General features: G+C 39.7%; 1 protein-coding gene across 2 annotated transcripts in view; it reads left to right on the plus strand.

Moving 5' to 3' along the window:
• The window catches only part of ARID5B (AT-rich interaction domain 5B), a 189,170-nt gene that overhangs the window by 80,100 nt on the left and 93,109 nt on the right, over positions 1 to 15,961 (plus strand). For both annotated transcript variants that reach the window (XM_089897533.1, XM_022560587.3), the window contains exon 4: positions 12,191 to 12,421. In XM_089897533.1, coding sequence (XP_089753659.1) covers positions 12,191 to 12,421 — 231 coding nt within the window. The remainder of the gene's footprint in view (positions 1 to 12,190; positions 12,422 to 15,961) is intronic.

Below are 15,961 nucleotides of genomic sequence, written 5' to 3' on the forward strand. Positions count from 1 at the left end.
CTATGCAGGTTCGGTCCAGGGGTTCACCAGTTTGAAGTCCCCTGATTCATGATGAGCCACTGGTAGAAGAAAGAAGCCTTTGCCCTCCTTGTTAAGCCACTCCAGAAGGCCTATGATAATATGCAAGAAAACAATGCAATCCAAGCAATTCTTGTCACATGAGGATGTGTGCTCCCAGAAGTCAATGCTGTTGTTTGGAGATGGCTCAGCTCTTTGAGGGTGGTCCACACATTCCTCAAGCAGTGCAATTATTTTTTAAAAAGTCACAAAAATGAGATGACTATCTAACCTCAGTCCCCATCATCTAATGCCAGCCAATGGCTAAAGCACTGTTTGGTGGATAACTTTCTCCACATCCTTTCAGCCTGTTGTGTAGAGCTGCTGGTCCAGAGCCTAGAGTGAACTAATGACATGACTGCTCTTACTGTTTGACAGAAGGTTCAGATGTTGACAGCGATACTCTCTATAGGCAATTGCCTTTGTCAGTGGTCCTTCAAAGGTCTAGGAGGGATAACAAGAAACTAGGACACTGATTCTGTGCCCTCCAGGAGTTTATATTTTAGTTACAGGCTGGAGAGACACCTCTTTTTCTTTCAAGAAGCAATTAAGAATGCATCCACATAGAAAATACAACCCTTGCCAGATAGCCCCCTCGTTTTTTAAATTGTGTAAAATACGTGTACGTAACATTTACTGTTGTAACCATTTTTAAGCTTACAATTCAGTGGCATTAAGTACATTCCCAGTCTTGTGTAACCATTACCAGTATCTATTTCCAGCTTTTTCATCATGCTAAACAGAAACTCTTTACCCATCAAGTAATAACTCCTTATTCCCTGCCTCTGTCCTCAGCCCCAGCCCCTGGCAACCTCTGTTCTACTCTCTGTAAGAATTTGCCTATTCTAGATACTTCATATAAATAGAATCATACATTATTTGTCCTTTGTCTGGCTTATTTCACTAGCATAATGTTTTCAGAGTTCATCCATATTGTAGCATGTATCAGAACTTCATTCCTTTTTATGGCTGAATAATATTCCATCGTATGCATAACCACATTGTTTATTTGTTCATCTGTTGTTGGACGCTTGAGTTGTTTCTACTTTTTGGCTCTTGTGAATAATGCTGCTGTTACACTGATGTACAGGTATCTGTTTGAGTTCTTGTTTTCAATTCTTTGGGGTATATACCTAGGAGTGGAATTACTAGGTCATATGATAATTCAATATGTAACTTTTTAAGAAACTTCCAGACTGTTTTCCACTGCAGCTACAACCGTTTTACATTCTCACCAGCAATATATGAGGGTTCCAATTTCTCCACATCCTCACCAACACTTGGAGTTTATTGGTTTTGTTTTATTTATTTTTAAAGTAATAGCCATCCCAGTAGGTGTGCAGTAGTATCTCATTATGGTTTTGATTTGCATTTCCCTAGTGACTAATGATATTGAGCATTTTTTTCATGTGTCATTTGTGTAACTTCTTTGGAGAAATATCTATTCAAGTCCTTTTAAGTTGGGTTGTTTGTCTTTTTGTTGTAGGAGCTATTTGTATATTCTGGATATTAATCCTTTATTTGATATATGATTTGCAAATATTTGCTCCCATTCTGAGGGTTGTCTTTTCACTTTCTTGATAGTGTCCTTTGGTGCACAAAAGTTTCAAATTTTGATGAAGTCCAATTTATCTATTTTTTTGTTCTTGTTGTTGCCTGCACTTTTGGTGTCATGCTTAAGAAACCATTGTGAAATCCTAGGTCATGAAGAGCCCTCCTGTGTTTTGTAGTTTTAGCTCTTAAATTTGAGTCTTTGATCAATTTTAAGTTAATTTTTGTATGTGGTGTGAGGTAAGGGTTCCAATGCATTCTTTTCCTATCAATATTTAGTTTTCCTGACACCATTTATTGAAAAGACTGTCCTTTCCCCATTGAATGATCTTGGCACCCTTGTTGACACATTTGAAAGTTTATTTCTGGACTCCCTATTCTGTCGATCACATTTGACCCTTATGCCACTACCACACTGCTTTGATTACTGTAGCTTTGTAGTAAGTTTTGAAATAGGAAAGCGTAAGTCCTCCAGCTTTGTTCTTTCTTAAGATTAACTACTTGAGATCTCTTGAAATTCCATATAAATTTGCCAGATGTCCACATCTTTAAAAAAATATTGCACAGTTAAATGCAGGCAAACAAAGGAGAATAAGAATCCCAGATAATCTCATAACCTAGCTGAACCCCACTATTAGTGATTTTTAAGCATTAAACAAGACAACATGGGATACCACTTCACACCTTCTAGGATGGCTATCAAAAACACAAATAATAACAAGTGTTAGCGAGGATGTGCAGATATCAGAAACCTCATACGCTATTGGAGAGAATGTAGAATGGTACAGCCACGTTGGAAAACAGTCTGACAGTTCCTCAAAAGGGCAAACACAGAATTACCATATGACCCATCAATTCCATTCCTAGGTATATGCACAAGAGAAATGAAAACATATATCCACACAAAAACTTTTACTCAAATGTTGATAGCAGCATTATCCATAATAGCCAAAAAGTGGAAACAACCCAGATGTCTCATCTCTTGATGGAATGGATACATAAAATGTAGTATGTCCATACAATGGAATATTATTTAGCAGTAAAAGGAAATGAAATACTGATACAATCTACAGTATGTATGAACCTTGAAAACGTTATGCTGAGAGGAGCCAGTCAAAAAGAACCGCATATTTTATGATTCCATTTATATTAAATGTCCAGAATAGGCAAATCTATAGAGACAGAAAGTAGATTAGTGGTTGCCTAGGACTGATGAGGGGCAAAGAGATGTGGGAGTGAGGGGGTTTAGGGTTTCTTTTGGGATAATGAAAATGTTCTAAATTTGACTGTAGTGATAGATGCATAACTCTGTGAATATACTAAAAGCTTGTGCATTTTAAATGGATGAATTATCTAGTATGTGAATTATATCTCAGTAGTGCTATTAAACAAAAGACAAGGGGCTGAATATATTATTTCTTACCTTTCTTATTTTCACTGAATATAGCAGAAGCATCTTTGCATGACCTGAAATGTTATTTGATTTTAGTATTTTTAATGACCACACAGTTTTAATGAAAGTAGCCATACCATGACATAATATTATTTTCAGATATATATCCTGTTATATAGTGTATATATATACACACGCACATGTGTGTGTGTATGTATATATGTATAGAATGCCTTCAAAATGCTGAGCATTAGGTAATCAATATTAATCAGTCTTACATCATTTGGTGTTTAGTTCTCCACACACAGATTTTTTCCACAAACCATGTTGGAAATGATGACATTTAGTTTGATCAGTGTTGACTAGTGAAATAATCATGTCCATGAAAGTCATGACAAATAGCGATGTCATTTTGTTAAGGCACAAATTCAGATCTTACGTGCTGAGAGACTAATGTGTGGAAGTTAATCATTTAGCTATTGATCTGTCCAGTATCACACCTTAATTAGGTTTATTCATGAGCTTAGGGGTTCAGGAGGGTCTCTCAAATGTCAAAGGCTTACATGGCTGCTGCAGAAATGGAATTGTGACTCTCGCAATGATGGCAGGCATAAGCTACAAAATAAGAATAAAGGGCTTCCCTCGTGGCACAGTGGTTGAGAGTCTGCCTGCCGATGCAGGGGACGCGGGTTCGTGCCCCGGTCTGGGAGGATCCCACATGCTGCGGAGCGGCTGGACCCGTGAGCCATGGCCACTGAGCATGCGCGTCCGGAGCCTGTGCTCCACAATGGGAGAGGCCACAACGGTGAGGGGCCCGCGTATCACACACACAAAAACAAAGAATAAAAAGCTATGTAGATATTTTAAGGGGAAAGATGGCAGAAGTTAATATGAGTATTAAGACCAGTTGTGCTAATGATGGTCAAGTTTCCTTCTCTTATAGCAACTTCGTCATGGTACCAGAGGGGCTAACTGGATCTTAGTAGTAGCTTCCTGTAAAGCGAGAGAGGGTTGAGTTGAACTAAGTTCAAATCCAATATAATAGTCTTACCTGGGTCACTAGTAAATAAATAAATGGATAAATTAATCTCTTTGACACAATTTTAGAGTAGGAGAAATTTTGACTCAGATCTGGCTCCTAGGGGGTCTCAAGGGTTCTTTATATTTTCTTCTTCAGACACTGAAACTCATTGATACTAAAAGTGAATGGTTGACTGTAGCTTAACAGTTAATCCTGTGAAAGGGAGGCAGGTTATGGTAAGTCAGGCCCCTTAGAATCACACCCCAAATGTGGTCACCACTTTTACCTATGCGTCATTCTAGCCATGTGGTCTCACCAGTAGATACACCTGTTGCATAATCCCTGTCTTGTATGACATTTAAATCTGGCTGAGCTGAGCCATGTGGGAATCAGACACAAAATTCTCTAGAACAAATCTAATATGGCTCTTGAATGCAGCTTAGAATTCAGTGACCATTTGGGGGACCCTTGGTGGTGGAGCTGGCTTTGCCTCCTAGTAGGTTCATTTGTTCCTTCAAGTGATGGCAGTGCTTGGTTTTAGTTTAGCTTTCTGTTGTCTTCTTTTTTTGAGTGATGAAGCAGTAGTAGGGCAAAAGCTGATATTAACATATTAACACGTATTTTTATATTTGTGTGTCCATCCATTTGAAGTGGCTTGCTTTTGGAAACAGCTGGTTAAAACCCTGGGTTTTACATTTGAAATATTCTTTGTTCTGTTTGTAACCATGCACTGACATATTTTCCCATATTCTCTTTTTATAAGTTCTCCAGTGATGTTTTTGTTGCCTATCCTGGGAAGATCTGTCTTTCCATTTATCAAAACAAATGGCAAGCTGGGGACCATTTAAAGTCGGGTTTTTTTTAGTTAATAAAACCAATCTTCTTGTTCTGTTATGTTAAAAGTACATTATCTTTTTATTGTCAGTTCTGTTTGGCTGGGTCTGTTTTCTGTCTTAGCCATCTCAGGGCTGCCCCACTTGCTTACTGTGTAGAGACTTACAAAATCATTAAGGGTGGGGCAGCACCATCTGACTTACAGTACAAACCATTTCTCGAAATAACCACAGCAGTGCAATACTGATGTGCAATTTACGTCACAGTATGTTTTTATGAAATAGTTGGTGGCATTTTCATTTCTGTTCTGGATGGAATCTTGTTCTCTCTCCCTTTTAATCAGGCGTTTAATTTATTTTTATTATTAGTATTTTCCACTCCTTCTCTTGGCATGCCTCCAATGTAACAGCTTTGGTGAGAAAAAAAACCCAAAAAACTGATCTTCCCCCACCGCAACTCTTCAACATCAGTTTAACTGCAACTGTATTTTCCCCTTTGATGTGTACTAACTTCGGGTACTAGGTTGACTCCCTTTTGAGAGATGTAGGGACACATTACACGTTTACACAGAATTGTAGTCAGGAATTGATAAAGTTAATGTACAACTGTGAATTTTAAACACTTTCAACCAATTCAGGCCATTTAAGTCATATGCACTGCTGCATTTTCCTTTTACAAACGTCTTTCTGTATAATGTCCTGTAATTAGAACAGGAAATCATTGAGTAACTGTAAGATGAATAAGAGCACTTAGACTGAAAGGAAAATTACCTTCTGAGAAATTATATTCTTTTCTTTTTTTTTTTTTTTTGCTGCATGTTACAATGTTGGTAATGATAGTAACAGCTGTAGCTACTCTTATCTGTAGAATTTTCATGCTTAGGTTTTCTGGAATAAAAAAATTTCATTTTCAGTAATAATCAAAAATGAATGGACGGAAAATAGGAAATGCCTAATTATGACAAATATTCAGTGTCACAGCCGAGTAGCAATTAAGTGGAAACTTCAATATAATTGTCAATAGCAGTAAGAATTGGAATGGTGCCAGGTATATAAAGTTGATGCTTTGCCTTGGGTCGTTGCTAGGAGCACAGTGAAAAGTATAAAGCTTTGAGAAAGGAATGTCTAATGTAATAAAGTAACAGAAAGAAGCATAAATCATTGTAAGAGCCTCTCATATTGACATTATTTTACTTAAATTGTCTCAAAACTAGACATCAAGTTTTATAACATGAGCAAATTCATATTTGCTTGGGGAGAAAAAAAAGAACACCGTATATCATCTTTGAAGGACTAGGGACATTGTGTCTCAAACATAACCTTCATACATATTTGGAATCTTTTAAGTGAAAATCTTTAAATGTTTGTTTCTATTGGCATCCAAATGCATTTGCCCTAATACGATTAAGAGAACTAAAGGGCAAAATACTTGGCAGATTTTTCAGTTGAGGTAATTAGGTGCAGGAAGGAACATGCATACTTTTTCCACCAGGCTCTATAAAATCCTGGTGCGAGGGTTTTTTTAAGTTTTTTTTTTTTTAAGCTTACTGTGATGTTAGAAATAGATTATAGTGGTTTTCAGTAACCATAATAGTGTGATGTTTCCGAAACAAGCCTTCCCTCCTCCCTCCCCACAGAATGAAAAAGAAAGTTACATTTCTAAATTGTTGTGTAAGAGATAAAAGCAAATTTCTCCTCCGGAATTTATGTTTTCAGCCTTCTGTGCATTTGGCCACCATTATCTATTTAAAAAAATAGCATTATGGATATTTGAAAGTCAATGCTCCATTAATTCATTGTGTTTGCTATTTCATGCATCTCTCTTTTTACAAAGACGACTTGAGCAACGTGCTATTCAGAATGAATGCCTGCTCTTACCATCTCCCCCCACCTTCTCCCCGCTCCCAGCCCAACGCTGAGGATTAAAGCAATGGTATACAGTTACTGTTTGAAAAGCTTGGGTGGAGTCTCACGTTATAATTACAGTTTCTCAGTGGAATTCTGTTTTGGACTTGGAAAACATATAAATAAGTGAAAAATTGACATTGAGAGAGGTTAACAAAACGTGTAATTATGATATAAGTGCAGGATTAGAGTAATTTTGGTTGAGCATTACAAGCAGTGTACTTTAGGTATTAACTTTTAATAGGCAAAGTTCTTTTCACTGAAGTTGAAATAAGGTTTAGTAATTTGGGGACTCTTATTCCCTTTGAATATTTCATTTTAAAATAGGCACACTTTTTTTTTTTTGGTGGAGGGGGACTTGAAGAACAGGATGACGTTTTAATAGAATATCATAATTATGGTTTGAAATTTCAGTCTTTGGTACCAGTAATTTATTGCTGGTCATTTTCTGTTGACAGAAATCAAGTAATGTATATATAACCCAACCAACTAGAGTGTGTTAGACAAAGATTCCTTAGGGTAATACTTTGATTTCTTTTCCTATGTGGGTGTGGCTGAAAGAAAATCTTTGTTCCAGGAACACTTTGTCTCTCTCTTGCTAAACAAATGTGCAATTTATCCACTCTTTATTCATTCTTAGATTTATCTGCTAGACCTATTATGAATTGGGAAGGGGGAGATGTCCTACACAGCGTTTACTGTCAGCCCTTGTTTCATGCGTAACTTTGCATAGGAGTATTTGTTTGTGTGTGTATGAAATGCATAGGAGGAAAGAAGTAGCTGAGGAATTTAAGAGTTCTTGAAAGGTTGTTTGGCTTTATTTGTTTCTTAGTGTACTAGGGCAAAATAAAATATGACGGCTGTTGAACAATTTAATATTTTTGTAGCTGTATTAGGAAGAAGTTAATGCAAAGGCTTAGAAGGAAGTTATAGGATCATAGAATTTTAGACCTGGAACGCTCTTCCAAACTCAGTTTTGTACTCTCTTGTACATACCTTTCATATTAAGGTGATCACACTTTGTCTTGAAAAAAAAAAAAAAAAAAAAGTTTCTTCGGTTCAAGAAACTTCTGCCTAAACTCCAAAGAAGAGATCCAGGGTATCTTCACACAGGGAAACTTTGACCTAGATGAATCGTTGGTTCTTCCAGGTCTCACCTTTACTCTCTATTTTCTCTTGACTCTCACCTAGAATGTTTGTTAACCTCTTCACAGGAGTCCTGAGGGTCTCATGGATTTTCTCTGCTTTTGTAAATATTAAAGGCAGCTCCTCTGGGAATATCTAATTGAAAGGTTGGAAATTTGCCTCTGTCCAAACAATGCCAAAATTCTGGTCCAAATGGATGGTTCTGCTAATAAGCAACAAAGTTATAATAATTTTTTTTTTGGAATCACTAAGCACTACCACATTAGACCAGGTCCCAGCTGTGCCTCTGACCTCTCAGTGAGGGGCAGGGGTTCTCGGCTTGCACAGCCTAGAGTTGACTTTATTTCCTATCATGTGGATAGAAAGTAGAAAGTTGATAAACATGAAAGGTGTGTCAATAATGTTAAATCGTTACAATGGGAATTTCAGTGTTCCGAAATAAGAACCCGTCAACTTAACCAGAGTAGAGTAATTCTGGCTTATAACTGGCTGAATTCAACAGTTCTTGTTGAAACGGATGTCTCCTCTTTTACTTGATCAAAGACCACCATCCTCGTCCCTAATATTGTAAATTAGTTAAATCTCTTCCACAGCAGTAACAACAATAATAATAATCATATGTCAAAGGAAAAATATTTTATTTCAGCCACACCCATATAGGAAAAGAAATCAAGATATTACCCTAAGGAATGTTGTTATTATTATTATTAGTGACATTTTGTCATAATGAAAAGCTCATCAAACTTGGAGTTAAAAGATTGGGTTATAGTCTCACCTCCATCACTTTCTAGTTCTTTGAGATCCTGGACTAGTCACTTGGGTGTCCGAACCTCAACTTTCCCGTCTCTAAGTCAGGGAATATTAATTAACAGTTTGTCATGCTACTAATAGGGTTGTTGTGAGAAACAAACAAACAAAAGATATGCTTTGTGAAAGGCCTTTGTAAATTTTAATGTTTTATTATTGGCACCAGAAATTGCAGTAGCATTTTTGCTCCGCTTCCTAAACAAGAAAACAGTTCCTGAGTTCCTCATATTTTTGGTTAAGAGAGCTTTTTTACATTTGCTGTCTTCTGTGATACCTGTAACAGTCCTGGGAAAGCGGCAAGGAGAAGGGAATTTGGTCCTGTATTCTGTTTCAGGTACATTGGGGTTTTGGATAGAAGCATATAACTGAAAACAGGAAAAAAGAAAAAAAAAGTATATATATATATAGAGAGAGAGAGAGAGGAGAGAGATCAAAGCACAACTGAATAAATAACTATAAGTAAAGCTCAGGTAGTGTTTTCAAAGTTTAATGTGCATGGGAGCTTGTTAAAAATATAAATTTCTGGGCCCCAACCTTAGGGTTTCTGAGTCAGGGGTTCTCATTGGGGCCCCAGAGTCTGCCTCTTTACACCCCGCTATGTGATTCTGATGCGGGCGGTCCTGGGAGCATTCTTAGAGATACTGTCTCCAGAATGAATGGACATCATAGCATGTGTTTCCATGACTTGGGGTCAGAGCGAATTTGCTATTTTTTTTCCATCAGAAAGAGCAGGACCACATGGGTTGGTTAGTGTTTTGGAAACTGACTGATGAAAGAGGGATAAATGTTTGAAGGATGAGGTGGAGTTAAAAAAAAAAAAGAAAGTCATTTCTAAGCACAGAACATAGCCAGGAGGCTGATTTCATCCAGAATAGAGAATTAAGAAGAAACTAGAGATGGCATCATCACGAAAAATGGTCAGAGAAAAACAGAAGGAGAATGAAGGGATAGGAAGGAAGCGAGGTGGTCCCGTGAGTCCAGGTGACATCTTCTGCTATAAAGCTAACTCTGAAGCATTCATTTTTTCACCTTTATTCAGCCTGAGAAGCATGACTTTCTCCATTTCATTCAAGAATTCTTAGAGAAACTAGTACAGCTTCCTGCCACCCCCCACCCATTACAGAAAGCCAAGAGATTTGGAATCAACGGATATTTGAACAGTATTTACTATGTACAGGAGATGGCATTAGGGGCTGAGCATGCTGAAGTAAGTCCTGAGGGTTCATGGTTATGCCCCTGTCTCTCATCTTGGACGATCTTAGACAAATCTTGGCCATCCTGGACAAATAGAGTGTAATGATGCAAATGACACATTATGGGCTGCTTCTTCCACTAGTACTTAGACACTCTGGAGTTCTGATGATGTTAGGTAGATATTTCCAATAAAACATTTTTTTGCTTTAACTCTGTAGAAAGCACAAATTTGAACCCAAAGTACGAACTAGTGTCTTGATCTACTGTAAAAATCTCAAATTGGCATGTCTTGGGACATACATCAGCATCTCAAAACTACTTTTCACTGGGGACTTGCTTTCAGTGTAGACATATTTCCTTTTAATTAAGTGTGCCAGCTGATGAAGTGGCTACCCACAAGCCAGGCTGGAGTCTAAGCGACATAAACCGTTAAAAGACGTCATCTGGAAAGCAGCTAAACGTCTCCATTCTCGAAGAAGCCTCCAGCCTGCAGAGCTAAGTGAACGTAATGAGAAATACATCTGGGTAATGGCGTCCTATCTGAAAAGGTCGCATGCACACCTTCCTTTGGTACTGGTTATGTCCCATCATTACGTTCTGTCCTTGCTCATTCGTCTCCCACTGGCTACCAGATGGCCACGACAGTGTTGGTGTCCTTAACAACTGTTTTGTGCAGTTCCCTGCAGCATCGTAAAGGCTTGAAATATTGAGTGTTTTCCCTTTGGATAAGCAACTGACATATCTGGGAATTGCTTACAAATGCCCTGAAGATGTGGTTATAGAGAGCGATGGCAAACTGGGTCGTGGAGCCTAAATCCAGCTTGACGTCGTGCAGGTGGCAGGATACCAGAGGGAGGGGGTGCCATTTCTCAAGCTTAAGGTGAAGGAAGGATTCATGCATGCAGAATCTGGGTTTTGTAAATGAGCACTTAATATGGTGAGGTGTAAATAAGCATTAAGATCACATTGTAAGAGGGAGTTTCGTTAAAGTTGCTGAAACGTTCTCCTGAGTTAAGTTGGTTCTGATGGAGCTCTCACAAAGATGCCTGGGGAGTCCTCTCAGTGTGGTCCTCTGCGTTGTGCTAAGTTACCGGATGGATTTGAGAAACGTTAGAAGATAGGGGGTATGGGGCTCCCCTGGTGGCGCAGTGTGAGAGTCCTCCTGCCGATGCAGGGGACGCGGGTTCGTGCCCCGGTCCAGGAAGATCCCACATGCTGCGGAGCGGCTGGGCCCGTGAGCCATGGCCGCTGAGCCTGCCCGTCCGGAGCCTGTGCTCCGCGACGGGAGAGGCCACAACAGTGAGAGGCCTGCGTACCGCAAAAAAAAAAAAAAAAAAAAAAAAAAAAAGAAGATGATAAGGGGGTATGGGTTGGGGGGAGGGCGGGGGGAAGGTGGATGTATCAGTCACATTGAAATGGATCATGCTGCAGAAACAACCTCCAAATCACAGTCTCACTTGAAACAACAAGTGCTTACGTTTATACATCCCTTTAGGACCAACCAGGGGCTTTGCTCTGTGTTATCCTCACTCAAGACCAAGACTGGCAGAGTGGCCACTGTCTGAAACGTTACAGATGTCCAGAACGAAGGGAGGGAGAGAGTGTGGTCCATTGTCCACTGGCTCTTGAAGTAGCCGCCCACTGCTGCCATATTTCATTGGCCAGAACAAGTCACACAGCCGTTTGTCCTCAGTGGGCAGGGAAGTACGGCCTTTCCACAGGACCATAAAGAGAGTGAGAAATATTCATTGAGCAAAACTAACAACCACCAGAGCAGATAATGATGCTGTTTAGACCCACAGACATCGCTCTGGGGCCGGATGACCTTTACAGGGGCTTTAAGCGCTGAAAGATGACATAATCCAAAATAAAAGCAATACCAAACTGTGGAAAGAAGTATAAAGAAGCTCAGCAAAATTCTGATTTTTTTCCTATGGTGATGCCTTTAATGCTTAAAATATATATATACATCGGATTCTTTCAAGACGGTTTTCTGGTTCTGCTGCTTGCCGGTGACCTAAACATTGCGTAATCTGTCTGTGGGGTTATCCATCCCACTCTTTTCCTTTTCTCTGCCTGAGGTTTTTTCATGGATCTGAAGGGGTGATGGTGCTGAGAGGATGCTGGCAGTAGCCGAACTGTGCTAAAGATAAACTGATACAAGAGTCTTTTTGAAGACTCTATTTTTAGTACAAAACCAGAGGTGGTCATTGAAATGATGCCAGGACCACAATTCCCTGTTGGAGCAAAAAGGGTAATGGAAGTGTTTTCTCGTTTGTCTAGGGGAGGACGAGGAAGAAACGAACGTGATAGTTCTCAGCTACCCTCAGTACTGCCGCTACCGCTCGATGCTGAAACGCATCCAGGATAATCCGTCTTCCATTCTCACGGACCAGTTTGCGTTGGCCCTGGGGGGCATCGCAGTGGTCAGCAAGAACCCTCAGATCCTGTACTGTCGGGACACCTTTGACCACCCAACTCTCATAGAAAATGAGAGCATATGCGATGAGTTTGGTGAGTCTTTTTTTTTTTTTTTTTTTCCTACATGAAACTTGTGCGTGTGTGTCTGGCTGTTTTCAGTTCTTGTGAAGAGCAGCGATGGGGAACGGGGCTTACTTTGACAAGCCCAGTGTGCCACCCACCCCTCCCCTCCCCCCAATGATTGCGGCATAAGACGTCATTGCCTACTTGGCAGCCTGTGTGTACCAGGGCCCAGGATTATTCTTTAGAATTTGTTGTTCAAGACAGAGTCTGGAGTTGCTTGGTCAACCTTGAAATTGGACTTTATAGGACAGGAAGCTTTTATGCTAGTTGCTTCTTAAAAGGGTTCGGCTATTCAGATACTGATTTTCTTCATTTAACTGATCACTTCCTTTTCAGTGGTATAAGGAGCTATAAAAATTCACCAGTTTAAAAAAAACACACCAGTTTAACCACCTCAGTATCATAAGGTAAATAGATATAGATAGATAGATATAGACAGATAATAGATCCCCATGTCCCTTAATTTTGTCATATACATATATCTTTATACACTGTGCCCATCAGAGATGGATATGTGCACACATATCTGTATCTGCATCTCTGTTAACACAGCTGGTTGGTCATGAGATCTCTGTAGATAGAAAGGAAGGAGGAGAAGAGAGCACATCCTAAGTTTAGAAGACCTGTCATGATGCCGTGAAAGACTGGAGGCAAGATAAAATCACATCTCTCACATCTTCACTTTCTCATCTCTTTCTTGAAGAGATTGGATCATATCAGTGGTTCTCAATAGGCTGGGCGGGGACATCAGAATACCCAGGGGGCACGTCATTGTAGTACACGTGTCGCCTGGCAGTTCCTATACTTACAGAGGCAAAGACACCCCCAGCTCTCACCCTCTCCCTTCTCTGGGAATCACCACCGTAGAGTGAGCGGGGTGATGACTGAGCCGCGCTGGCTCCCGTGTGGGTATCTGGGTGCAGACGCAGTGGAGACCCTTGGCTTAGAGAGTGTGAGGGGGTCCCTGGGGGCAGAACATTCCTTGATTCTGTTGGGTAATGTCTTTCCGAGGATGCCTAATTTTACGGATTATTCAGGTTCAGATTATTCTGCTCAGCCGTTACAGGCCTCACCGTGGTTTGGGGGTCCATGGTGGCCTCTCCAGTCTGATTGTTCACGACTCCAGCAGCCCTGGAGCTGCTGCGGGGGTATTGTAAGTAGGTGTGTGGGCAGATGAGGGTAAGGTGACCAGACGGCTCATCTTGATCCAAGAACAAAGGGAGAAAAGAGAGGAAGGGGACCTAAGTTTATTAGACGTGACTTTTTTTTGTTGTTCCAAACTTTTTCCAGGTGCCTTTCACAACTCTGGATTATCGGTCTAAAAGAGGGTAGTAGTGTTTACGCAAGTTATGATTTTCTTATCGTTCTTAATGTTCAAATAACCTTTTTATTCAAGTAGATGAATGTATCTAATACATTTTTAAAACATACTCTCTTTTCAGATCAACATTTATAAATCTTCCCTTTTCAATACTTCTCTTTTGAGTTTTTCATCTCTAGCCCCTACTCCCAGGACAAAGCGTTTCTCTGTCCTGCTTGCTGCTCAAGAGGTCTCTAAATTCCTGAAACAAAATAGAACTGAAAAAATGCTTTCCCTCATTTAAGAGTATTCTAAATTAGAGTTTCACAGTGTAATATAATGAAAAAATGTTTTAACCTTTTTGGCTAATTTAAGAGTTATTAGTCATGGAGTTTCAAAGCTGTTGTATCTAGAATTGGTAATAGAAGTTGCAGTTTAACAACGATCACAATGGTTGTTTAAGAGTTACTAAATTAGTTTTAAATGTTCTCACAAACACAAGCATCTGACTTTTGAATGTTTTCCGGAATCTTCTTCTGGTATAGCTAATTTTAATGCTGTTTTTCTTCTCCAGACTCTTAAGGTGGAAGCTTTCTTTTGGAATGAAGGTACCTTTAAAGAGCTTCTAAGATGGCTAGTCTAAAAAAGTAGAATATCAGGTTTTTTTAGTTAAGTTTATACTTCAGATAGTTGGGACTTCTTACAGGGTTTCATTTTAGTAAGTGAACAGAAAAAAAGCTTATTCTGACCCAATTTGAACACGTTCACCAACATCCCTCCCCCACCTTGCACTTCTGGTCATACATCTCAATTTCCAGAGAAATTCCTTTTAAACCTCCAACTGGTTATATTTGAAATCAACATGGGTTAAAGGGTTTGTTGAAACGCGGGGTTGGGTTTCTCCAACCGACAGTTGGTGGAAGAACATAAATTTAATTAGTGACTGGCATTAAACAAATGTTCCTAATATTAAACACTGCCAGATGACTGAAACACTTCTGTCAGATTACTGCGAGTGCCGGGGGGCCCGCAGATGAATTTTCTGCACAGTATATATTCTGTACCACACGTTTGGTGACTTCAGTAATTGGTCAGATGTAATTTAGGTAACAGTATGCCTAGGCTGTAAAAATCAAATTTTATTAGCCATATCACCAGGTGGATGAATGGTGGAGCTGATGGCAAAGAGTGCATAGCATTTAGCAGCTACGCCTTTGACACATGAAATTCATAAATTGCTATAAAATACCTCCAAGGCTCTTCTCAAAAGGACAGTGTCTGCTTTCCTACGATTAAATAATGTTTATTTTATTAACTAATATATCTTTTGCATTCTTTTATTAAATGAGGTTACGGAGTGAGGGTGGGAGGGGGGTGTTCCAAAGATAAATAAAACACAGTCCTTGCTTGTTTGGAGGATTTAAAATCTAATTGGGGAAGACAGGATTAACGCACCTGAAAGGTTAACTCATGTTACAGGAAAGTCAGTGATGAAGTATTGGGTGAGTGTTGTAGAAGGCACGTGCAGTAGGCATTTCACAGTGAGCTGGGGGCATGCAAGAGGTGGCCTGGCCGGAGAGGATGGTCATATCATGGTGAGGGGTCAGGGAAAGCCTTATGGAAAAGGCAGAGCTGGATCTGGTTTTTAACAGTAGGGAGAAGTGGCGGGAAGGGGAGGGATAAATTGGAAGGTCGGGATTGACATATACACAATGCTATATGTAAAATAGATAACTAATAAGAACCTGCTGTATAGCACAGGGAACTCTGCTCAACACTCTGTAATGGCCTATATGGGAAAAGAATCTTAAAAAAAGAAAAAAAAAGAGTGGATACATGTATATGCATAACTGATTCACTTTGCTGTACGCCTGAAACTAACACCACATTGTAAATCAACTCTACGCCAATAAAAATTTTTAAAAAATAAAAATAGGTAGAGAGGTTATTAGAAAAGTTTTGGAAATACCTAGATCATTTAAAATTCAGGTCCAGCCTCCATTAGGAATGGCTGCCTTTGCCCTGGGTCAGCTGCTGGTCTCTCTTAGATTTGTTTGCCCTTAGTCATCACCCTCAGGAGGCCGTGCTATCTTTGTGGGATTTATAAATGGCCTGATGCCCGCTCTACCAGTAGGACATGAATGTGAGTCGGTGGACCTGGGCTGGGACAAACCCAGGCCACGGCTTTGGAACGGATCTGGCCTTTCTTT

Source organism: Delphinapterus leucas, chromosome 16, assembly GCF_059928025.1.
Source record: "Delphinapterus leucas isolate spDelLeu-1000000601 "Yukka" chromosome 16, BTC_Dleu_Yukka2, whole genome shotgun sequence".
Taxonomy (NCBI): Eukaryota; Metazoa; Chordata; class Mammalia; order Artiodactyla; family Monodontidae; genus Delphinapterus; species Delphinapterus leucas.